The 24,354-nt window shown below is 37.1% G+C and overlaps 1 protein-coding gene across 2 annotated transcripts in view; it reads left to right on the top strand.

The window, feature by feature from the left end:
• CEP112 (centrosomal protein 112) overlaps nt 1–24,354 on the top strand; it is a 135,941-nt gene that overhangs the window by 14,459 nt on the left and 97,128 nt on the right. For both annotated transcript variants that reach the window (XM_065735410.1, XM_065735409.1), the window contains exons 8-16: nt 9,605–9,691; nt 11,551–11,650; nt 12,530–12,648; nt 13,719–13,862; nt 16,585–16,739; nt 17,063–17,192; nt 18,068–18,160; nt 19,050–19,109; nt 20,549–20,628. In XM_065735410.1, coding sequence (XP_065591482.1) covers nt 9,605–9,691; nt 11,551–11,650; nt 12,530–12,648; nt 13,719–13,862; nt 16,585–16,739; nt 17,063–17,192; nt 18,068–18,160; nt 19,050–19,109; nt 20,549–20,628 — 968 coding nt within the window. The remainder of the gene's footprint in view (nt 1–9,604; nt 9,692–11,550; nt 11,651–12,529; nt 12,649–13,718; nt 13,863–16,584; nt 16,740–17,062; nt 17,193–18,067; nt 18,161–19,049; nt 19,110–20,548; nt 20,629–24,354) is intronic.

The following is a 24,354-nucleotide window of genomic DNA, read 5'->3' as shown; positions in this document are numbered from 1 at the left end:
CACACATACACAGCCCTATAGCACCTGCACGCAGCTCGGCTACAGCACACTGATGGCTTACTTTGTCATTTTTAAATTAAACAAATAGGAATGCATGCCAAGTTGCACCAAATACTCAGGGAATGATTTTCTAGTTCTTTGGAAAAATCCTTCAAACCACACAGTAAAAATCTAGTACTTGCTAATGCTTCTTTACCAAGGACTAGCATAAACTGGAAAGGTTATAGCACACACATGGTGATTGTGAAATGCTCTCTATTAAGTAGAAAAGTTAAATGTGTTTTCTTTTTTTTTTGTGAAGCTCAGTTAAGAATAAAGCCTTTCCATTTACAGAATTCAGTTGTATTATAGGAAGAAAGTGCCATACAGGAGTGGTTGTAAACCTTGAGTTGTTTTCAACCTCTTTGCAGTAGGACAGGAGAACACATAAAACAGTTATCCTATTTTTGCTTTTAACATTTAGACCTTTGTTCATAAACCATTCCTGCACCTGTTTTGATTCTGTAATGCTAAGCACATGGCTATTTTTGGTAATAACCACATCACAGTTTTATGAAAATGTGATCATCATCAGGCAGTGGTTTTTAGTCATATTTTCCCCCAAATAATTCTGCCATGGATTAAACCATTTGGGAAGCTGCCATTGCTGAAAAATCCTGGGTTTGAACAAAGAAGATGCAACAAAACAAAGATAAGTTTTCAGCAGTGCATCAAGACAGAACAAATTTCATGTGGGCCTTATCTTGATAAATAGGAAAAAGCTTTGCTTTGAACCCCAGCTTTGGTCATCCTGAGTGCTACTCAGTACCCCATGGAGTGAAGGAAAAAGAAGAAGAAAAGTCAAGTTCTTATTGGTGGTCTTCAGAAAAATAAAAGCAAAACCATTGTGAATGTAAAGATTTGACATTCTTTTGGAATTTAAAAGAAACAAATCTGATATGATTTGTTAAACTTTTCTCAAATAACCAGCTTATCTGAATAATATATCCTTCAAAGAGGATTTGTCTATTTCAAGAAGCTCCATTTCTTATTTTTTTCAGTTTTGGCTGTCTTAATTGCCTTTTAAACCGAAGGCTATCACCAGGAGTAAATTAGTACTGAGTGCTATATACCAACTGTGTTATTATTAATAATACTTTATTTCTTTATTTTGTGTTTTATACAATGTTTGTTCTTTGTGTAACAACTATTACTATGCTTTATCTGTCTAGGATAACTGAAAACATTGAGTATTTTCAATATTTTTGATGACTTTATCTACATTTTGGGTTTTGGAGAGCAGATGCTTTTCCATCCTTTTATGTCCCAAAGCAATCTGGCAGAAGTGGTCATGTTTTCATCTGGAGTAGTGTTGTGCAGTGCAGCTGAAGGGAGGAGTAATTGTGGGAAAGACGAGGGTTGAATTTTCGAGAGGATGTGTATTATCTGCAGGATAATTTCCACCAATTTGTTATGTGGAATGAGGACTGATGAAGGGAGAGTTAGGATTCCAGTGATAAGGAGAGAATAGTGAAAGGCACCTGAGAGTGCAGGGAGTGGGGAAAATGCCTTTCTCCTGGAAATGCATTTTAACTGATGGAGGATTGTGTGAAAGATGGAAAGGAAGAACATGTTTTTTAAATCAAGAACTAAGTGCTTAAAATAGAGGTTTAGAAATTTTTGTCTTTGTAATCTTCGCTTGTTTTTCTAAGATAAAAACTGGTCGCTAAGATAAAATCAGCATGCTGCAGCCTTGATCTGGCTGCAAATGTTCTGAATGTGAGGTGCTGAAAGCAGATTCACTCTGCTTCTCACTAACTTGGCAAAAGATTGTACCTTGAATGTGAGGGGAGTTTTTTTAAGGCTGTGATGTGGAACATTGGATACAGTAAAAAGAGGAGGCAGAGGGGAAAATAAGCTGTAGAACTTGAGAGGTATTGTCAGTGAATGTAGGTGGAGTTTTAGAAATAAATGAGTAAGCACATGGAAATGATGTGCCACTGCAATTAGAAGGAGATGGGTGTGCTGTGTTGGAATGGATCAAAATTGATCAGATTGTAGGAAGTGATTAATTAAGAGCAGTCAGACTGTGACTGTAATGCCAACAGCAGGTAACGCTGTTTTCTCCTTTCTATGAAGGATCAATGGGCATTGTCCTTTCGGCTTTGATTTCTTCCTCTTACTGGCTTTGTTTTAAGCATTTCAGCATAAATACATGAATGAAACATTTAACACATGCCAGAAAAGAACAGTAAATAAAACTAATGTGGAGATATCCTTCTTTTAGAATGCTGTTTGTAATTAAATTAAGCTTTTACCAATGTAAAATTAACATTATATTGCTCTGAGCAACAGCATGGATTTGATTTTTTTTTTTTCCTCATTGAAAACATATTTTGTTCATATTTTCCAAGAATGGCAACAGAGTCTATCAGTATTGTTCTTTTACATTTTAATGAAGCCAATTTGGATGCAAGCTTGTGTGTGTCTGCAGAGATTAAATGTATGCACTGGCTATAGATATAGGTATGTATGAAAATAGAGGCAAGGGAGCTGGTACAGCTGGAGAAGCTGACTTAGACATGCCCTGGGGCTGATGATCCTGCTTATACTTCTTAAGCTTAGATGTATTTACTAGTAATAGGAGGATTAGTTTGCTGACGTTCTGAATGCATCTGAATTACAAAAGCACCTGTAGGTTGGCCTACAGAACTTGAATTTCCCTGTAACTGGAGGTTCATGGTCAGTTTGAAGCTTCATGTGTTGAAATTATCTTTTCTTTTGATGTGGAAACCTCTCCCCCCAAGAGCTCATCCTACACTGGTGTGTGGTTTGGGTAGTTCTCAGAGGCACTGATGGAATTATTGACTTTTCTGTCTTTTGCCCTAAAAAGCTGTTGGGTATCATGCAGGTGGCAGTAGAGCCTTGTTGTGGCTTTATCTGGGAGAAGCTATCTCACAGTAATGGCATTAAGAACCCAGTAATGTGGGGAGGGAGAAGGTCGGGTTTCCCCATGACTTAAGATGCAGAATTTCAGGATCTGGACTTCAGTATTCACTGGGACCTGTGTATGTGCTGGAGTGCCCTGGAGGTGTTCAGGAAACATGGAGATGTGGCACTGGGGGACATGGTTAGTGGGGATAGGTTGGGTTGAACTTGGTGATCTTAGGATAATTACAGTTAGAAAAGATCACTGTGGTTCCATGTGGGGACATGGTTGATTGGGATTAGTTGTGATAGGTCAACAGTTGGACTTCACGATCTTAGATTCTATTCTCACTTGTATTAATTTATTGTTCCCCTTCATTTGTCTCCTTGTTAATTCAGTCACTCTCCTATTCTTAAATTCCTTGCTGTTTTTGAAGTGGTAAAGTTTGCTGAGACCTTTAATTCTGGTGGATATTCCTGTTAAAATGTAAGAATGCATGTTCAGGTGTGGCCCATGAGAGGGAGGAGAAGGCAAAGTGGCAGATAAGGCAAGTGATTTTTTTAAATTATTTTTCCATAGCTTGTGATATCTTGGGTAGAAAAATACTTTCATTTCCCTTTAAAAAATATTCCAAGCAGTAAGTATTGTGACTTAGAATGTTTCATTTCAGTCTTTATCTGCAAACCTGATGTCTGTTTTGAATTCAGTGTTTGATTTATTTTGAGAATTGAGTTGTAAACTGACTCTCACTGCCTAGTGATCACTCTGAGCAACGATCTGTTAGTTCACATCTAGAAATGCAGCAATCTTGACTTCTGTTAACATGATTCCTGACTGATTAATGTCCTGTTCCTGAGAACATATGCAAGTTGTCCATTGTCTTCGGTATGAGGAAATCACATCCTGTCTGCTTTGATAATTCTTCAGAATGTAATGTAATAAAACCCAAACCTTATTTTATTGCTAGATTTGTGTGAGACATACGGCGTATGTCAGGATGAGACATGTTTTCATAAACTGACTTGTGATTTATAATTCCTGATACTAATTGGTCCGGTCATAGAGATATATACACACATACACGTACGTATATATATTTGCTGTAGATTGTGAACTGTGTCTTTAATTATTGCACACATGTGCTGGAGACATTGAGAAAGATCAAAGAGGTAGGTTAGCAATTCAAACTAGTGTTTTAACCAGTAGAATGTCCAGATGGTTGCCAAGCAGCTGGGAATTAATCTTTTGCTGCATGATTAATCTCTACCTCAAAGTGTCTCTCTCTTTCTTCTTTAAGTTTGATTTTTTTATTTTTTTTACATGTATAGATCCCCCTTTTTTTTTAAGGCATAAAATACATACTACCTACTTTTTCTACTCTGCTCTTATTGCTTTGTTACAGTTGTGAAATAAAAACAGAAGGGCAGTTTTAATGACTTTTTAGATCTCGAAATGAGTGCAAGAAGTTCAGTAGCTGAATGTGAAAAGATAAAGAATAACACTAGGAAAATGGGTTGTGTTGACTGAGTATATACAGAATAATTTATTTCACTGGGCTCAGCACTACGTGGAATCAGATGAACTTTTCAAGTAGTATGTACTGTTTTATTAGACTCAGCTTTTGCTTGTTCTCTTTTAAATTGGCATGACCTCTGCACATTCACGAGGATCATCAAGATTCACTTTTTAATACTTGGCAACTGAAGATAGTTTACTGCATTTCTGAGCTCTCTTGTATGTAATTGCATCTGAGAAGTTGTTACCATACATAAGCTTTGACAATTCCTATATGTATTTTAACTTTTTTGATGCTTACTGATACTTCCTGCACTGTAAGAGACAAGACACACTTGTTATGTGTGGAAGAGAAGAGGAGAAGAGGAGAAGAGAAGGCTCAGAGAAGAAGAGGAGAAGAGAAGGCTCCTCTTCTGGAGAAGAGGAGGCTCAGAGGAGACCTTATAGCACTCTACCACTTCCTGAAGGGGGGTTGTGGTGAGGAGGGGGTAGGCCTCTTCTCCCTGATAAGTAATGACAGGACGAGAGGGAATGGCCACAAGTTGCGCCAGGGAAGATTTAGATTAGACCTCAGGAAGCATTTCTTTTCTGAAAGAGTGGTCAGGCACTGGAATGGCCTGCCTAGGGAGGTGGTTGAGGCACCATCCCTAGCGCTGTTCAAGAAGCGTTTAGATGAGGTGCTTAAGGACTTAATTTAGTAGTTGGGTAGAGATAGTGATAGGAGGATGGTTGGACTAGATGATCTTATAGGTCCTTTCCAACCTTATGAACTTATGAACTTATGAAGAGGAACAGTTACCACTGCAAATAAAGCCCTTAAGTAATATGATGTGCTGTACTGCTAATATGCCTCCTATATTTATTAGCTATAAGATACATCTTGGAGAGTAAAAATACCATTTCAAGTTAATACTGTGGTTGAAGCACAAAGCAGCATGCTTTTCTCCCTGTTCCCAGTGCTCTCAACTTGAAAATCTGTGAAAAAATTACTGTTCTCTTCTGAAAGAGATTAATGACGTTTACACATCAGTACCAACAATTACCCATTCAGCTCCTTTTCTGTATACAGCAAATGTACAATGTCATTAAAAGAAGTCAGACATCCAACTTGATGGGATAAAGCTGATATGATCTGACCTAGGACAAAGCTTTTCACTTTTAGTGGCTATAGAAATGGAGTAGTGTCCTACTAATTTTTTTACATCAGTTAGTATTTAGTTTCTCTTCAAACACGACTGTTAAAATGTTTTAAGTGGCAGTAGTAGCTGTAGTGCTTTTAAAGAGCACAGATACAAAGGGGGTTAGAAATGTGGAGAGAAGAATAAATGTTTGTTGGGGCAAATAATGTAGTCCAGATCATAAACATAGGCTTTTGTGGAGGGACCTTTGCATCTGGGCAAGATGCCATGTATATAGAGGCTCTTTTTACATTGCAGCTTCTGGCTTGTGTGTTTCACTTGTTTGCTGCTGTTCTTTCAGCCTGTCGCTGGTTTGTTGAGACTATATGGTCTTTGCAACAGAAACTTCCCAAGACTTTTTTTCTTAAGCTTAGGCTTTATCTTGGATACAAATACTGATGGTATTTAATGCAGGAATTTGGAGTGGTTACATATCTGCTGTTTCAAACCACAGTTATAAATTCATTCATTTTTTGGAGGAGCAGATTTGTGTTGCCCTGAGAAGATGTGCACGACACCATCAGGAGGAAAGCCCAGTGTTAACGTGGATCCAAAGTGGAAACCCTGCTCTTACTGTGTGTGACATTCCACTATGAAAAATACTGCATACCACCCACGTTTAGAAGGAAATGGAGTCTTTCTGCCCTTGTCAAATAGAGCAGCCCTTATCTTAAATTTTGGTTGTGATATGCACACTTTGTTTTGCTGTGGACTTCTACTCTGCTTTGCATGGTGCCATGAATTTTCAGCTCATTTGTCACTAGAAGGAATATGATGGCTGAGCTCATAAATACGATCGAGTGTATTTCTACATCCATCTGATATCTTAGTACCTCTTTCCCTTTATTTTCATAATACAATGCCCTTTTTTTCTTGTTTGAAAACACTTCAGGAGTAGATGATGAATACTGATCTATGGAATGGCTTGTGTAAGTGAGTAGAAGGTACTTCATAAATATGAAAAGTAATGCTAAACTATACATCACACACACACATTTCTATTCAAATCAATTGCTTTAAGTACTAAATTTCGTTCTAGTGTTTCTTGGCAGTGGTGTGTACCCATGTGTGATCCCTGGCTGTTCTGCCTCTTAAGCTTCTCTAAATGTTAGCATACCTCGAAGTTTTTCTTATCCAGGTTTGAGGGTACAATACAAGATACAGGAAGAACACAATAGGAAAAATTCCTTGTTAATTATAATCTGAGCTTCACTATGGCTTTCATGAAGTTGTATTCACGCATAATCTCAAGTATTTTTCAAGTACAGTATCTTGCCACGTTAAACTTGAATAAGCGTGTTTCTGTAGAAAGTTCTGGTTGTTTGTTTTTTTAAGAAATATTTTTCTTCCATGAAAGTATCAAAGCTTTGTTTTGTGAACTGATTTCTTTAAGCAGCTGCATTGCAGCAAGACAAATAAGTTTTGTTGTATGCTGTAAGATACACGAGTCATTGTTCTACATTGTTAGCTCTCACTTTGAAGTTCTCATTTCTTGTTTACATCATTCTCCCCCTTTCCTCTCTTTCTCTGTCCCCCATATATTCATAGACTCAGAAAAAATCTGGCATGCAAACAATAATGTTTTGTCAAATATCCAAAAACCTCTGATGGATGTTAGGACTTCACAATGCCACCTCTGGCCCAAGGGAGATCCCTGGAATGAAAGCAAGTGAAGAGTGAGTAGTGTTTCAGAGCTGTCTCTGAATTACAGCCTGAAATCCATATTCTTCCTTTAGAGACTGACTTCACAGTCTGATTTTTGGATATTTCTAGATTACTCTTTTTTTGTAAATAGTGATGAGATGAAAATTAGCCTTTTGTCACAAGGGAAAGCCTGGGATATCACCCTTATTTTTCCGAAGATTTCTGACAGTTGCAGGTTGCTCTATGAGTTTTAGTTTGACAGGTATTAAAATTTCTATAGCAACTAAATGCATGTGAAAAAGGAAGGCAGTGATGTGAGGAAAACCCATTGTTAGGTAACTGCTTACTGGCTGTAGTGTGTGAGGCATTTTTGTTTGGTTGTTGCTGTTTCGTTTTTTAAATCAGGAAGAAAGTGTGAGGAGGCCCATCAAAGCAGTTCTGTTCATATCACCCTCCGTGGCTTTAAATAACAGGGACAGCACAGATGTTTGACATCAGTGATGTTTACATGGCCTTAGGGTTTAATTGCTTCATACTCTTTGTAAGGAGAGTAAACAATGACAGAAATCCAAAGGAATGGTGGTCAGGATAGCGATGGCTGCATTTCATACATAGCTGTAAACTTCTACAATATAACCAAATATCTACACAATAGCTGGGCTTTTTGTTGTTGTTGTTCCTTTCACAGAATGGCTTTGGTTGGAAGGGACCTTTGTTTCAGTTGTAATATGTCACAAGCTTAACGTTCTCTGCTGCCTCTTCACTGGAGATAAAACATTAGAACTGATCAGTGTCAGGACATCTATTGCTTTTAACATAATGGATGACTTACGTTTTTCCAAGCTGCTTTTATCTGCTGGTTTATTTTTTTCTTGAACTGAAGGAGGTGTTGGTTTGTAACTGTGGTGAGTGCTTTATAGAATAGAAGTACGTAAAGTCATCAAGTGCTATGGCACAGGTGGCTGAGGCTGACTTGGAATGGGAGGTTTGGAATTTGGTGGCTGCAGATATGCGCTCGGCTCAGTTAAGCACTGTTGTCGTGAAGGTACTTCTTTGTTTGAATTGTTTAAATCTTTGATTAAATACTTTCGAAATTGAAGGGGAGAAGTTGCGTCCAATTGTGAAGTGAGCTCATTTGCTTCAAACCCAGCCTTGGTGAGATCACTTTCTAAAATGTGTTTTCATCCTACTCCGCCTTCCTTCCTTTATGCCTGCAGAGAGCTGGGGGAAGGCCAGCTTCTAGAGGGTGGGCCCAAAAGCTGGCTCTCTCGTTCCAAAGCTTCTTGGCTGTCTCATAGGTTTTCACAGAATAAATCACATTTTTTTGTTTTCTTTGGAGTTCATCAGCTGAGGTGAGAAACTGGGCTCTCAGCTGGGCTATGCAAAACTGAGAGTATGAGAGGCATGTGGAGGTGGGAGCTAGCAAAGCAGGTGGACCTCAGTGCCACGGGCTCTTGGATGTTGGCAAGAGATTGCCTTGGTGCGTTCTGGTTGTAGTCTCTCCTGTGTAATGTGAGGGACTTCTGGGATGTGCCATGGGTTCAGAGCCTTCCTGACAGCACTGTTGTCTGAATGGGAGGAATAGTGAAAGGCAGAAATGTGGATCAGCCTGGAGCTGAACCAGAGGTGCCACTTTTGCTTTGTAGAAACTCTGAGAAACACAAAATATCTCTTGTATTTGCAGTCTCAGGGCAAGCTTTATGCAAGAAATTAAAAATACTTTCAAGACTGTAAGTAATAACTGACCAAGTGTCATTGTTGGGAAGAGGTAAGTACAGAGCTTTGAAGAAACACAAGCAGCAGCAGGAAATGGATTTGAACAATCAAATTCAGCAGTGATTTTAGTCCTGTTACGAGTAACCTTAAAAAGGAAATGTGTTTATAATGAGAAATCTCTGAATAATAGAAAACAAGCAAAAATAAATGTGCATCTGGGCTAAGGGGCATTCTTTGTGTAAATATAACACCTGCCTAAATGGTGAAGGCACACTTCCCACACTTGGTATATTAACATAAATATGAAAAGCTCTGTTCTGAAGTGTTTATTTAAATAAAAGATGATAGCTTTTTTTGGGCAGTAGTGGTTGTTTTTATTGCCAACAAAAATGTCTTACCAATTCATTTTCTAAATAAATATTTTAGGTTGAGACCTTTTGTAACAGCTTTATCAGATAAACAAGAAAACACTGAAAAACTGAATATTGATTATTTTTCATAGTAGATATTTGTTAGGGACTTCCCATTGCCTTCTGAAAGGCATATTAATTATTTAAAGGTCATGCAAAGGTCAGTGTGACTTATTCTTTATTTTAATTAAGCTGTTTATTGGTTCTGTTTTGTTTTTTTTTTTTTTTTAAAGCTGGACATGAGACTGAAAATGTTGGAAGGTAAATTTCATGAAGAAAAAGTTCAGTTACAGCAGAAGCATGATACTGATGTTCAAAAGGTAAGAACTGTTTTTCTTTCTTTCCAGGAACAATAAAACAAAATCTGACTATAATGAATTGTTCACAATTGTACTTAAGCTTACTCAATTGTGATTGGTATTCTTTTAAAGTAAGATTGTAGGTAACGGTTTTCAGAAGCTGGTGTGAATGTGGAATATTCTATGATAACATGAACATGGGAAGTGGAAAATGCTTGCAGGAAGCAGATGAAAATACAAGATGGGCTGGGTTTTTAATTAATTATTAAACAAGACAACCCATGTTAGGAGCTTCCCGGCCTCTGTGGATTCTTGTGCTGGTGAAACGATGAACTTGTAATTTTTCTTTTAAATAGAAGGCACTTGTAGGAAGTTGTACAGGAAAATACTTAAAATTAAATTTTTATGGACAAAACCTCAAAAGAGCAGTAGGATAATATAAATGTTTATCACACGTTCCTACTAATAACAGCAGTAATGCTTAAAGCATAGGCTGGTCTGTAAACAGTCTTCACTTTTGTTATTGCATTGTTAAAGCTGTATGTTCCTTTTAACTCTTCTCAGTGTTAAAATGACACCAGATATGCATCCCGTGACTTAAGTTGGATTTGTCTTTATTGTACTGCATGACACCACTTTTGGGGGAGATTAAAAAAAGCTGTCAGGCTATCACATTACCTTTAACACCACCTTGTAAATGCGTGCAGTCTGGTTGAGTCACAAGTGTCCTCTGAAGGCCCCAGTCCAGCAGTTCGATGGGAACCAATTGTGCAGGCACTATGACTTAGGCTGCTCTAAGCTCTATGTTTCTGAGTATCTCAGTTTTGTTTCTTAAGTCTGAGTCACAGACCAGGAGGAAGTGAGTTGACACAACACTATGACACATCAAAGCCTCCTGGAAGGATGTGAATATTTGGTCAGGTGTGTTTTTGGCTCATCTGTTCTCCATGTCTGCAAGTAGAACTGGCTAGTGAAGATGAGAGAACAAAGGAAACAGCTTTTTGAGAATAAAAAATAGTTGAAATGCTTTCTCATCCCTTGAGTTGTCATCCTTTTCTAACTCATGTCGGAATTCCATCTTTTGAAGTTGTTTAATAATATTGGATGTTTCAGAAAAGGTTAAATAGTGTCATATTAATCTTTAAAGACACAAACCATTTAATGCAGATGGAATAATATTGTTTTAAGATGAAAGCTTCTGTTTGATGAGAGATTTGGGGCACTGCTATAAAATTGCTGTGGCTTTATTGTTTATCTTAAATGTGAAGTTTCAATTAAAATGGAATCTCAAATTGTGCAACCATTCAAACTTTCTTCCCTTCAAAATCAGCGTGCACAGAAATGTAAATGTGGTTACACCTCATGGGCTTAGTCTGTTGCAAACAATTGTTCTCAGTAAAGTCAAAGAAAGTCTAATGCTGTTCTCCAGTGGTTTAATCATTTCATACACCTGCTGAGAACTTTAATGCTTTTAAGTAGTATTAGTATAAATATGAAAAAGGAAATCATTTGTTTGCAACAGTAGCTCTGGGAAACTTCCAGATTGTTCTAGGACGCTAGCTGAGTTTGTGTATTGTAATTGCAGCATTGGATTTGTCCAAATTTAAAAGAAAATGAGAGGACACCCCCCCCCCCCCCCCCAAAACATGGAAGCCTTTATTAATCTACCCTAGTGCCTGCTTTTACCTAGATCAGTCCTTTGTTTATGACTTGGCAGTCTCAGCTATGAAAATTGCTTATAATTCATTGCTTAACATGCAAGGTCTAAGTGTATCTTGAAGGCAGTTCCTTTGATGGGTACCAGTGGATATCACTCCGTGTGCTGGCTGTGGCTTCATGTTTGTAGAAGTTTATTACAGTGTTGTGAATCCTGACTGCAGATTTTGGATCGGAAGAATGATGAAATAGAGGTGTTGAAGTCCCTCCACAAAACCAAACAAAATGAAGCTGAGGAGATGATTAGAAAACTGGAGAAGAAAGGTGATTTTTTTTTTTCTTTCCTCTATGGTTTATTTATTTTTGCATGGTGACTGTACTACATCCTTTCTGTGGCCATGAGCCTGTGTGTTCCTTCTACGTACAAACATGCTTTCCCTCTTGGTGTGCAGGTCTTGCCCTTGTTCTTCCTTTGGACTTGAGATGCTTGTGTGGTTGCCTTTGCTAGTTGTCTAGTTGCCAAGCTGAATTTTCTCTAAGAGACAGTGTGAGTTTAATACTCATTCATTTATGAGTCACTGAAAGAAAAAATCTTTGATACTTAAGTATTTTGTCCACTTCTTCCAAACTTTTGGAATCTCTGGTTCAAGGGGAATCTATTTATACATTCAGTACATTTTAATCATACTGTATTATTTTATGTCTATTATGGCAAGAGATTTTAAATATCAGTAGTGGTCTTGAATACATTTTAACTATGAACTTGATCCATCCGAGTGTGGCTTGCCAGCAGTTTTTGGATATTGCTTTCTTCTAGAATTCCTAGGAGTCTACTTATGCTGTGGATGGAACCACAGTGTAAAATAATAAACAAGTTTGGTAAACTAGGTGCAGAAAGGGAGAGAGTTCCATGTATTTTTTTTCCTGCTCCCTGAAAAGCAAATTGTCCTGGAAGCAAAAAAAAAAAACAAAAAAAAAACCTCACTAAAATATTCTCTAAGTATAATGAGAACACCTTGTACTATTTTAGTGGCATATGACTTACTAAGTTGTAAATAACATGCATTAGATACTTTTAACAGCAGAAACACATGAGGAAAGCCAGGTCAATTGGAAATTATTGCAATCTGTTGGCATCTGTTGCCAACAATGAAAAATCCCAAGGATCTTTTGAATGGTTGTTTATTTTCCTATTTTTGACAGTTCAGACCCTGCTTCGCGAGTCACAAGTCATCAGAGAAGCAAAGGAGAAGCAGATCACAGAGTTAAAGAAGATGTGTGAGAAAAGCACTGAGACCTTGAACAATGAGTGGGAGAAAAGGGTAACCAATAATGCTTCAAAGTGAAAATGTACATCTGTGATAATACATCTTGTTGCTTTAAAAATATAAAGAGAGTATAGGATATGTTGCTCTTAGAGATATTTTCTTGTGCTGATCTTATTTACGTCTAGAGTAGTCTGTCTTGCCAACTTTTGCATACCTCAGCCTCCTGCCCCCACCTGCTGGTTGCTCTAGAATTTGGTCCTGGGCTCCTCAGTGCCCCCTTGGCGAGTCTTGGGATGTGTTAGGGAAGTGCTTATTTCTGGTTGACCTGGCAAGGAATTTTAATCTCAGCAAACCTGCTCCTACCTGCTGTCACCACCATTCCTTTGAACTATTATTTTTGCATCACATCATGAATTCTTCAAGGTGTTTTTATGTAGATAGACTCAAGACAGCAGCAAGGCAGAGAAAAGCATGATCACTGCAGTAGAGCTTCGGCTTTGCTCATTTTATTGTCAGTGTTTGCCTTGCTTCCCCCTCTCAGAAGTGGGATGGCCAGAATAAGGGCAGAGTGACTTCCCTTGTAGATGAACTATGCTGCTTTGTGTTTTGTTTTGTCTTTTTTTGTAGCCTTTGCAATTGGAAGTGATATTGGTTTTAATTTTTGTCTGATGAAAGAAAAAGGCTAAAGCTTGCCTTTTGGGCTCTAGACATTGATATTTCAGTGCTTCATTTTTAGAGAAGTATTATTTTGCAGCCTGAGATCAGCCCACTTCTTGTAGTTACATGTAACTGTCATCAGTGATGCAAGCATATATTGAGAAGGCAAATAAAGATGTTGATATAAATTTTAATTTAACAAAACTTTAGAAGCTAAATTGAAGCATTTATATTACAGAAGATGGTAGTGTGGAATATGATGAGAATACAATGTTTTGTATTTAAAATATTTGTAAACTACTCCTTCGTAGCACAACAGTAGATCCTTTTTAGGAGTGATATGGTTTTGTTGTAGAGGATAGAAATGTAGCCTTCACTTGTTAGATGTTCTGTTGGCATACTATGACAATACAGTACTTATGAGTGCTAGTTTTATGTGTAGTTTGGTAATGTTTTTTGTGGTACAGCTTCACAATGCTGTGGCCGAAATGGAAAAGGAGAAGTTTAATATCCAGAAGAAGCACACGGAAGATGTGCAGGAGCTGCTGGAGAACACCAAAGCTCGTCTTAGAAAAATGGAGGAAGATTATATGGAACAAATAAAGTCAACTGTAAGCTTTTTGTAAATATGTCACAGCAGCAAGTGTATCTTTCAATTTTGTGCCTAGGTTTTTTTTTAAACTGCCTATAAAACTGAGTGCTCTAATAGCAGTCTGGAACACTCTTAAATCATGCCTCAATCTTTTTGATCTTCATTTAGCTTGAAAAAACATTGTATCCATCATATTGGTGTCATAGATAAATGTCTGCTGGTGGATCACGATAAGATGGTGGGGGGAAACTTAATCATTAGCCTCAACTTTACTCTCTAGGGAGGTGTCTATGCCAAGCCTTTCAAGTAGGTCTTGTTCCAGCATACAAAGGTTTGTAATTATGCAAATTATACAACAGTTTTAGTAAGGCAACATCACCCTAAGCTGTATTGTTGAATTACTTTTTGGATACTTTTTCAACTCTGTTTTTGTCTGATGTGGAAAGAGACTGCTGAACACAGATATCGATTGGAAAGATTTCAAATCTATCTTTTTTGGAAAGTGAAAAATCAATACTGATTTCTGTGTATCCTTCTGAGATACCTTTTCTAGTGTATCTTTATGTTGGATATCAGATTTAACTTTTCCTTACCTAAAGATTTGTTATTTTATTCCCATTTGTTTCACTGTGTGTCTAAGTGATGTTCTTAGAGGCAAAAACCCATTTGTGATGACCATCAGTGTGACAAATAGAAATAAATTCTTCCCTGATTGCAGAGTTACACAGGAAAAACTCGATTGGAGTGGAAGTCTTTGTTGCAGAAAAAGAAAATCCAAGGAATTGAGTATGACAGATGAAATAATTCAATATGTAAACAATGTAGAAAGCAAAAAATTAACAAGAATCCTAGAAAGCATACTGTTCTTTTTATCAGTGTTGAGTGAAAGGACAGTGTCAAAAAAACTTTATTCCCTTATTAATGAATGTTGAGTTTAAAAATTAGCATTCAGATCATGTCATGGGTAACAGTAAATACAGAGAAAAACGGACACAGTCTGTCAGCAAGATTGAATTTAAGAACCATCAAAACTAGACAGATCTTGCTGAGCAGCTTCTGATTTAATAATTAAACAAGGTAGAGTTCAAGGCAGGGCTTAAGATGAAAGACTAGACTGTCACTGGAAATTAGTTTTCTTTTTTTTTTTTTTCCATCTCTTGGTTGTTCTTTTATTTTCTTTTATTTTTTGGTATTTCAGAGATTTCTTCTTCAAAGTTTTACATTGTCAAGAATGCCACCGCTGTTAGCAAGCAAAACAGACAGAGCAATGCAGTTCATAAAGTTGGATTTTGTACATTAAACAAGTATAAATATTAACTTCCTGAGGGTGGAGCCACAGGGAGGTGTTATGATGTTTGGCAATATGATATATATATGTGAATTGAAAAGAAACAACCCAACCAACCAAAATGGCACCAGACTGTTAGCTGGCCTTATGCCAATGGAAGAATTTTCTGTCCTACCTTCACAATAAGTCACTTGCCAGGGTTCAGCTAGCCACTCTGACTTTATAAGGTTCTTGCTTTACTACAGGCTCATGTAGGTGTTGTATGGCAGCTGGGGCACTGACTTCAGAGGGCAGATGTTGGAGGTTTTTTTTTATTTTAGCAAAGAATGAAAATATTTTTCCACTTCCCTCGTGTTCAGACCTTTGTTAATACAAAAATAACAATATGTACATCCTGGAGGGCAGCTGTGTCTTATTTTATTCCTCCTGTGGAATTCTTCAGTCATTTCCGTGCAGATCAGCATAAGTTTAGGGAAGAGTGGGAAGTAGTTGAGTAGAAGGGGCAAGTAATTTGAAAGTAATTCTGCTCATTTTTAGAACTGTTTTTATTAGGAGTTAACATTATGGGAGGGAAGATATTTGTTGTTTATTGGAAGAAATTCACTGTAATTAGAGAAGAAAAAGTCATGAAATCATTAAAGTTGGAAAGACCAATAAGGTTATCAAGTCCAACCATCAGCCCATGCCTGTGACCACTCCAGACAATGTCATTTGGTGCCACTTTTCTTGAAAACCTCCAGGGACAGTGCCTCCAGCACCTCCCTGGGCAGCGTGTTCCAGTACCTCGCCACTCTTTCTGGGAAGCAAAATTTTGTAATGTTCAACCTGAACCTCCCCTGGTGCAACTTAAGGTCATTTCCTCCTGTCCTATCAATTATACATACAAGTGGACTGGGGAATCGTGTACCAGGAGAGTCTAGAAGAATGTGGTCTCAGCCCTCATACGTACTCACTATATTCCTGTGCATGATGCTTCCCTTCTTTGTGTGCCTCCACCTTTCCAGGAATAAAATGGAGATGGTTTATTTACCTTCAAGATGATTGGTGGCTTTTTTCAGTTTATATCTGTTAGTTGATTTGAAACTCAACTAGATAAAGTTTGCACTGTTATGTGACATCTGTATTACAGTCATCCTTCTTACATCTTCAGTATCTGTACCTGCTGCTGTATCTTATCTCGTCTTCAACAAAAGATTTGTAACATAGAAACTGGTAGTGTGTACTGTTACATATAATGGAGTGCATGCTACTCTTTTTAGTTATTATTTCAGTGGGTTTTTTTTAGCATGTATATGCAGCATAGCATTTATTATCATAATTGATGACAGCTCTGCTGTTGCAACCCTTGTGCCTCTGGTCACCAAAGAACGTTGTTGCTCAAGGCTACTGGATAACAACAGGGGTGTAGAGTAATTCATTCTGGTGCTTTCTTAACAATAACCTATTCTTTCAGAACCAGATGGTCAAAAATCTGGAGGCTCGAGTGCAACAGTTGATGGTTGAGGCTGAAAACAGTAATTTACAGCGTCAAAAGTTATCCCAGGAAAAGTCTGAAGCAGAACAACGTTACCAGGTGGCATGCTCTGAACTTCAGGAAATGAAAGCAAGGTAATTACATAGTAGTTGCTGTTTTTACCATTGAAGAATATGGAACCTCCAAAAGCAAGCTGTAATTGTTTTCATCCAGTAAACTTGGTGAATGATCATTTGCATTAGAGAATTGCCATAAAAATCTATTAATTGAGGCATGAAAACTTCATTTTGGAACTGACCTAAATGACCATCAGAAGTGTTGTATTTCTGCTTCTTATAAGCATTTTGTTCTCTTACAAGGGGCACGTGGTACACTCAAACTTGAAAACTCTACAATTGATGCTGAGCAGGTAAAACACCAAACATGAAAGCAGCTTCCACATTTTGTTTGCTTACAGGCACAACTCACTTCAGAAAGACAAGGGCCGTATTATACAGGAATATGAGGAGAACATTCAGCAGCTACGAAGAAAATATGATGGTGATATAAATGTAATGAAACAGGAGCATGCTCTCTCTGCAGCTAAGGTACATTTCCATGTGTATTCCATATAGACGTTTATTTTTTGAAGTGGTGTCATCAACATAAAATGCACGTGAATAAATCCAAGAAATGTTCAGTTGCTTAAGTAATTCATGTGCACAAGTATAAACTAAAAAATTGGATTGATTTTTTTCATTCCCAAGTTTGACTGAAAAACGTCTGAGGATGACAATTTTGGGATGTATGTGTACATACACTTGTGTTTCTGTAGCTGATGCAGATAAGTGTAATTATTATGCAGCTTTTTCCTTGTCCTTATGTAAAAATTCTGAAGGCCAGAATATCTCCATGCACTTAAAGACCTTTGAGCTCTTATAAGGCCTCTTCAGTAAGCTGTCCTCAAAGGCAGGCTGAGGGGAAAAATATTTATTTCCAGAAATAAACTGTCTTGCAGGTCTCTTTAATATGGAACATTGTGAAATATTTTTGTACTTTAGAAGATATTCTAAAACTGTGAATGTATATTCCTTCCAAAATGTAATAAATCTGTTGACATAAAACCTCTATCAGGGTGGTGTCTACTATTGCACATATATAGTGTATGGCATTTATTCTACTTGAATGAAATGTATGTAGAAAAGGCTCCAGTTGTAACTGGCATCTGTCTCTGGAACAATAAGGTGTCTTGTTCTTTTTTTTTTAGTGGAATTCTGTTATTATATTCAATTAGTTATTTGTGGTTACTATGCATTTAAAGCTTACCAGAGGGTGATGTAAAAGTATCCAGAGTTTTTTGGATATTTATATTCTCTTCCCATTTCCAGACACCTTTGAGAGGTGACTTTAAAATGGCGAAAAGATATATCTGTAGAGCTAATGGGAACACAAAACAAAAGTTCTTTCTGTTAAATCCTTGCAGGCATCTGATGTGATTGAAGAGTTACAGCATAGTGTGTGTCTATTAAAACAACAGCTACAAGCTTCAGAACATCAAAGAGAGCAACAACTGAGGGTGAGCCCCGAACTTCTCACTGATGACTGACAAGCTCCTTTTACATTTTTCCAGTGATCTGAATATTTAGTCTTAAAGTACACTTGTTATGCAGTGTGCATCCTCATGTATTTTAATATATATACAGAAGGTGTAAACTTAAAGCACTCATCTCTTCCTACGTTTTTATGACAAAGAGCAGAATTTTCATAGGACCTTTTGTCTTTTTATTTTAATTCACAATTTTTAACATGATTTAATGCCATAAGCAGGTATTGATGCATTATAAATATGTCAAAGAGTACTGTTAAACTTCTTGCTGTTGCTTTCTAACAGTTCAGCTCAATTTTCACCTTCCAGCAGATACTGATTAATCCTATTTAAGGTTAATGAGTTCCACATCTGTATTGTGCATCACTCCTGTTCAAGTTTTGACATCTGCTGTTCTCCCCTTGTCTTTTATTTTGCTGCTGATGTAGTATAAAAAAACCATTCTAGTAGTTCAGGAGAGCAAATTACTTTTTCTCTTCAGCAGCTTGAACTGTGGCTTTTGAGATGGTTTTGTGTGGATATTTTTGCTATTGTGTTGGGTTTTTTGTATGTCAGATTTTCCATGAGTTACAATGTAAGGGTACTCCTTGCATCTTGAGTTTACAAACATGGATTAAGACCTGTAATCTTCCACCTTTTTAGATGCCCTTTTAAGCTAATGAGATAACAAAGTAGTGCCTCTTCTGCTAGTAATTAAAAATAAAAGCTATAAGTCAATTTTAAAAGTGTTGCTTAGGGGTGATATCGAGTGAGCTTTTAACTCTTATGACTGTTCTGGGTGTGTTTAAGGAGTGCTTTGAAATGAAATAAATCACAGCTTTATTTCTTTTGACTTAGAAGTTCACTTCTTCATTTGCAGGACTATGACTATAAACTTCAACAAGAAAAACTTCACTTGGAGCATGTATATGAAAACCAGGTAGTATCATAAGGCAAATATAGTGTATTATGCACGTTCTCAAGATTCTGAAATCCTCCCTAAAAGTGAATTTTGTGCAGAACTAGGATATACAGATAATGCAAGCTAGCACCCAGTCTGAGAAACAGTTCTCTTTCAAACAGGAATAGAGATATAAAAATATTTAGTGTGTGTACAGCACCAGTGTTTTGAAAAAGGAACTTATGCCATTTAACTCCTTTTGAAGGGAATTCACCCCAGCTTACAGGGTACAGGACTGTCAGTGCTCTTAGTATAATTTTTTAAATTATTTTGAGTCTCTTAACTATTGACATCTTCAAGTATGTGGGTATGGTATAAAACCATAAAATGGTATAGATTGGCCCATAAAACACTAAAACCAAGCTTGCCTTCAAGTAGAGGAATCGTGATGTCTCTGATGTAATCTATTCACTTAAGTACATACCCATTATCTAATAATCTTTATTGGTCTACAGTGGCTATTGCCTGCTAGGATATTTAAACATCAAACAAATAATAGGTAGTAACCCTAAATGTCACTGTTTGATTAAATGTGCTTATCTGCTGAATCAGGAACCAGTTAGCCTAAATGGTTTTACAAGCAAAGGAAACACCTGCTTTTTATAAATAATCTACCACTTGTTTTCCAAACATTCAGCTAAGAGTAAGAACAGTGATGGATTATTACTGAGAGCCATTCTTGGGCCAGCTTTTATATATATAACTTAGCCAGGACTGGTAACACCTTCTTCACTCTCTGAACATCCCATGAATATTGAGGGTCTCTGAAGCCATCTGGATATTCAGGATTCTGTACAGTAAACACCTACATAGAACTGTTTACAGTACTGAAATTCCATAATACCATTATTATGGAAAAGTCGTGGCACCTTCACTTGGGTTTGTGCCTGTAATTTAATATTATGTTTCCTACACTGATAAGCATAGTTTTAATATAAGAGAATTTGTATTTCAGTAACTTAATAAAATGTAAGATTGCAAATTATTGTCGATGAATAAAGGAATTCCTATGCTTCTCATTCTATAAAGAAAAATGCTGCTGTTTAGTCACATCATGACAGTGTTTCTTAAGCAATCCTGAAAGGAGTGCAAGTTCTTGCACTTAATATGCCTGTGGAAAAAGGTATTGTGAAAGCTTGTGGTTTGCACCACACTAAGGGAGGTTGCTAAATTCTGAAGCAGCTTTCTTCATCTGAAAGATGCTTCAGAAACATCTGTTAATGGTTATTGAGTTGGGGAAGTAGGAGTCAGATTTCACTCACTATTGTGACTGTCTTGCTTCACACCTAGATAGATACAGATAATTGGATCAGTACTGAAGAAATATGTAAAACTAATATCTTTCAGATCTTAAAATAACACACTTTGATATCAGGCTTTGTTTTACCAAATATGATAATTTTTTCTTCAAATGATAGATTCATGGCATCCAGAATGATCTTGATAAAGAAAGAGAAAATGACCAAAAGAAAATTCATGAACTGGAGGAGGCTTTGAAGTAAGTGAACATGGAAAGTTGTTGAAACATCTGTAGAGTTTTAGTTAAATTTAGTAAATAGCACATACTTAGTGTTTTCCAGCCACCTTCTGTTGATTGATCGGAGTAACACTCTGATTGCAAAGCTCCATCTTTGGGGTTTTAGCCAAAAAAGAAAGTTTATTCATTTTTAAGTGGAAGACCAAAAAAAAAAAAAAAAAAAAGATGGCAACCAGTGACTTCAGCTGATCTTCCCTTGACAAATAAATGAAACAATCTTCAATTTAGAATGGATATGTAAAAGACAATCTAAGTGGAAGATGAGTTGCTTTGGACTATTCTGGAGGAAAGGATGGATTTGAAAATGTTCTGTTAGAACCCAATGCAAAACATAGTGGGCTGTTGTGTTGGGTGCTGTGCAATCTCCTGCTTAATACTTAAGGTGTTTCTTTATGATTTAGAAGAAGCCATGAGATGCTCGAGTCTGTTGAGGAAAAACTTCAGTCTTGGTTTTAATCTCAGCATATACTACACTGAGCTTGAATATAGTTTCTGTTTGTCATTCAAATAGCCATAAATTACATCTCCAGTGTGGATGTTTCTTTGATAGCCCACGTTTCTGTGTCAAGTCATTATTTTTCAAATCTGACCAGGATTCAGAGGAATGATGCACAGCAAAGATGCTTTTCATTACTTAACTTAGGAGATCACTCTTGCTAACCTTGTATGTTACAAAACTAATTGGGATGCAACAAGTTTGATTCTCTGAGCAGAGGGGTTTACATGCAGCAGATGCACATGTGACAAGATCCTCTTGTTACGCTGCTTCCTTTTCTGATTATTGTAAAATATTTTCACATGTTTATACAGTTTAAAATCAAAATTGTTGAAATAATTTCTAAGAAAAACATAAACCAGAAGTTTAGTGATAACTACTCAGTGAACTTTAACAATATAATCTTTTCAGAGCTGATAAAGGCATTTTGAAGTCACTGGCGTGAAGTTTGCGTTCCTTAATTTCTATAATCTCATAGATAATTACCATCAACAGAGACTATTTTAAATCACTACAGAAATTAATACAAACTCTAGTGTTTAATCTTTAAATTCTTTGCACTATATCTTTTTATACCTTCAGAGACATTGCATTGTTTAACAACTAACCTTTTAATATTTTAACATCTGATTCATTTATAATGTTATTTGTAAGCCGTGAAAGCTTAGGAATGGAAGATAATTAATACCACTTCATTTCAGCTTGAAGTTACTAATATTAAATGTATGAATTTTCAGTCCACTGGCTGTTTAAAACCTTCTGGGTGCTATTATTGCAGAGTAAACATGGTAGTGCTCTCCTTCAGGCAGGTATTTACCCATAGTGAAGTGGGTTAGCAGCCCACAGATTTTGAACTTTTATTTTTAGTTAACAGCACTGTAATGAGAAGCTCTGCAGATAGCTGAAGAGGTCCTAATTTATTTCAGATATTCCTTGACTGTAATTAAGCCTAGGTTTAATGTTTCAGTTAGGATAGGGATATGAAAGAGCCTGGTTTACTGGTGGGTGGTTCAGGGCCCACACAGCTTAGAGCACGTTGGCAGAGAGCTGTCCCAACCTTCTGCTTTGTAAGAATGAACCTTTTGCCTAAAGCTGAAGTTGGGTCAGCCCTGTGGGAGAACATCTCAGTTTCAGATCTCATATGCTCTTCAGTGATGAACCTATATTACTATTGTCTTGGTTGTTTTATAGCAGTGACTTGGAGTTAATTTTAAAGTTAGCAGTGGAATTAGTAAGGCTTACTTTTTTTAAGGGAATAGACATACAAATGAACTTTCATTCTTGTCCTTGTTTGGATGGAATTGGAGGTTGGAAGAACCATCAGGGCTGACTTGTGCTGAGATTAAAACTATTTTAATGACAAGTATATTGGCCTCGTGTAAGCCCAGCACATATTCTCTTGATCAGTTCCCTCCAACTGCAACCAAGTGGAGCAAAAAGCTCTGCATTCTTCTTTCCTCCAAAGGGCTATCCAGAGTATCTGTACTTTTCTGATCACAGAAGTGTCAATACATGTGAATGTCAGGAACAGACTTGCTGCAGGCCTGGTATGGAAGAACAAGGCTGACTTTCTGGAAGCCAAACCTTTAATTTAGTACCAGCACATGCCCTGTCCCTGGGAGTGCTGGAGGCCAGGCTGGACGAGGCTTTGGGCATCCTGATCAAGTGGGAGATGTCCCTGCCCACAGCAGGGTCCTGGAACAAGATGGTCTTTAAGGCCCTTTCTCAGCCAAACCATTCCATGATTCTCTCTCTAAACAATATCTGTATGCCTTTATATACAACATGTATGTGTGTAAGTAATATAGTAAGCAGTAAGATTTTTTTGTCAGAAAAATGGCTGTATTCCTGAAGATTTTGCTCCATTGCTGCAGAAATTAGTGCATTTAGAAGTCTCTTGCTATTGATGAATTCACAAGATCAAATGTTTTATGTGGAAATGCTTTGTTTTCCTGTATTTCTTTGACTATTGGCAGAGCTGCAACTAATTCAGTAACTACAAGCTGAAGCACACACTGTAAATCTTCAGAAAGTCACCTCATCTTCCTTGAGATGGGTGAAAATATGGTTCACTGTCTTCAGTAGAAATGATACCTTGTGGAATTGCAGCTCCAGAACCCAGTAGGTGCATCAATGATTTCTCATGAACTACTTTGATCTGAATGCACTTTGATTCTGAAATGGCCACAGGATTGTATCTTGAGCAGCTACACAGCTGCAAACACAAAGAAAAGGAAGTGGTAGGCATTTTAGGGATTTAACTATTCTTATTTTAATCTTTTCCCATGGTATGACAGCAGAGTGCTATTGCAGTTTCAGCACTACCCATATAGATGAATAATGAAAGTGAGGGGAGAAAAGTGTAACTCATTTTAAATAACGATGCCAGAGGTTTTACACTGAATAGATGTCTGCAAAGTTTATGGGAGTTTTTTGACAAATATTTTGCAGAAGTATTAATGCTCATGATTATTGGTGGTGACTTGTAAATATAGATGTCATATTTTGTCTCATAGTGTGCATCACAGGCATTGCCTAGTAGCAATGCTGTAAGAACTGCTCTAATTTTAAGCATTTAAACTGCATTTATTTAGTAACAAAATATTACGGAGAAAGCTTCTGTGCAATAGTTTAGGGGAAAAGGGGTTTTCTCTAATCCCTTTTGTCTCGTTGCATAGAATGTCATGAGAGTAGGTTACAAATAGGCTAAAACTGTGGTTCTTACCTCCTTTATTTTTAGTAGAGGAATAAGAATTGAAGGGGTTTGATTAGATTACAGTTAGTAACTCTCTGGTAAGGAAGGGATGATTTTGCAGTATCAATAGTTGCAGTCACAGGTTTTCTGAATGTTTTATGTAAACAGAGATATGTGTAACCCACCTTAGTGTTGCTACAATCTTTGGTTTGCTTTTGTTCTGGATTCTCTACCTTTATGACACCATGGATGTATAAAGGTTTGCCTGTCTCAAGATAGAGCTTTGGAGTGAATTATAAACATATGAGAGACAAGATTGTCATCATCTTTCTTCCTAACTCTCAATGCCCTTTGCCTGCATAGAAGTGCAGATCTTCCTGCTGCTGGTTTCTTGAAATAATGCTTGTAAAGATTCTCCTGTGCTAAAAATAACTACAGGATCTGATTGAATGCTTCTGAGTTTGCATCTCCTGTATGGCAATTAATATTTTTGCTA

This window comes from Cyrtonyx montezumae, unplaced genomic scaffold (assembly GCF_038088225.1).
Source record: "Cyrtonyx montezumae isolate F1298 unplaced genomic scaffold, pur_monq_1.0 scaffold_19, whole genome shotgun sequence".
NCBI classification, from domain to species: domain Eukaryota; kingdom Metazoa; phylum Chordata; class Aves; order Galliformes; family Odontophoridae; genus Cyrtonyx; species Cyrtonyx montezumae.
Note: the sequence above shows the minus strand (reverse complement) of the source record. Positions and strands in the feature narration are given on the sequence as shown.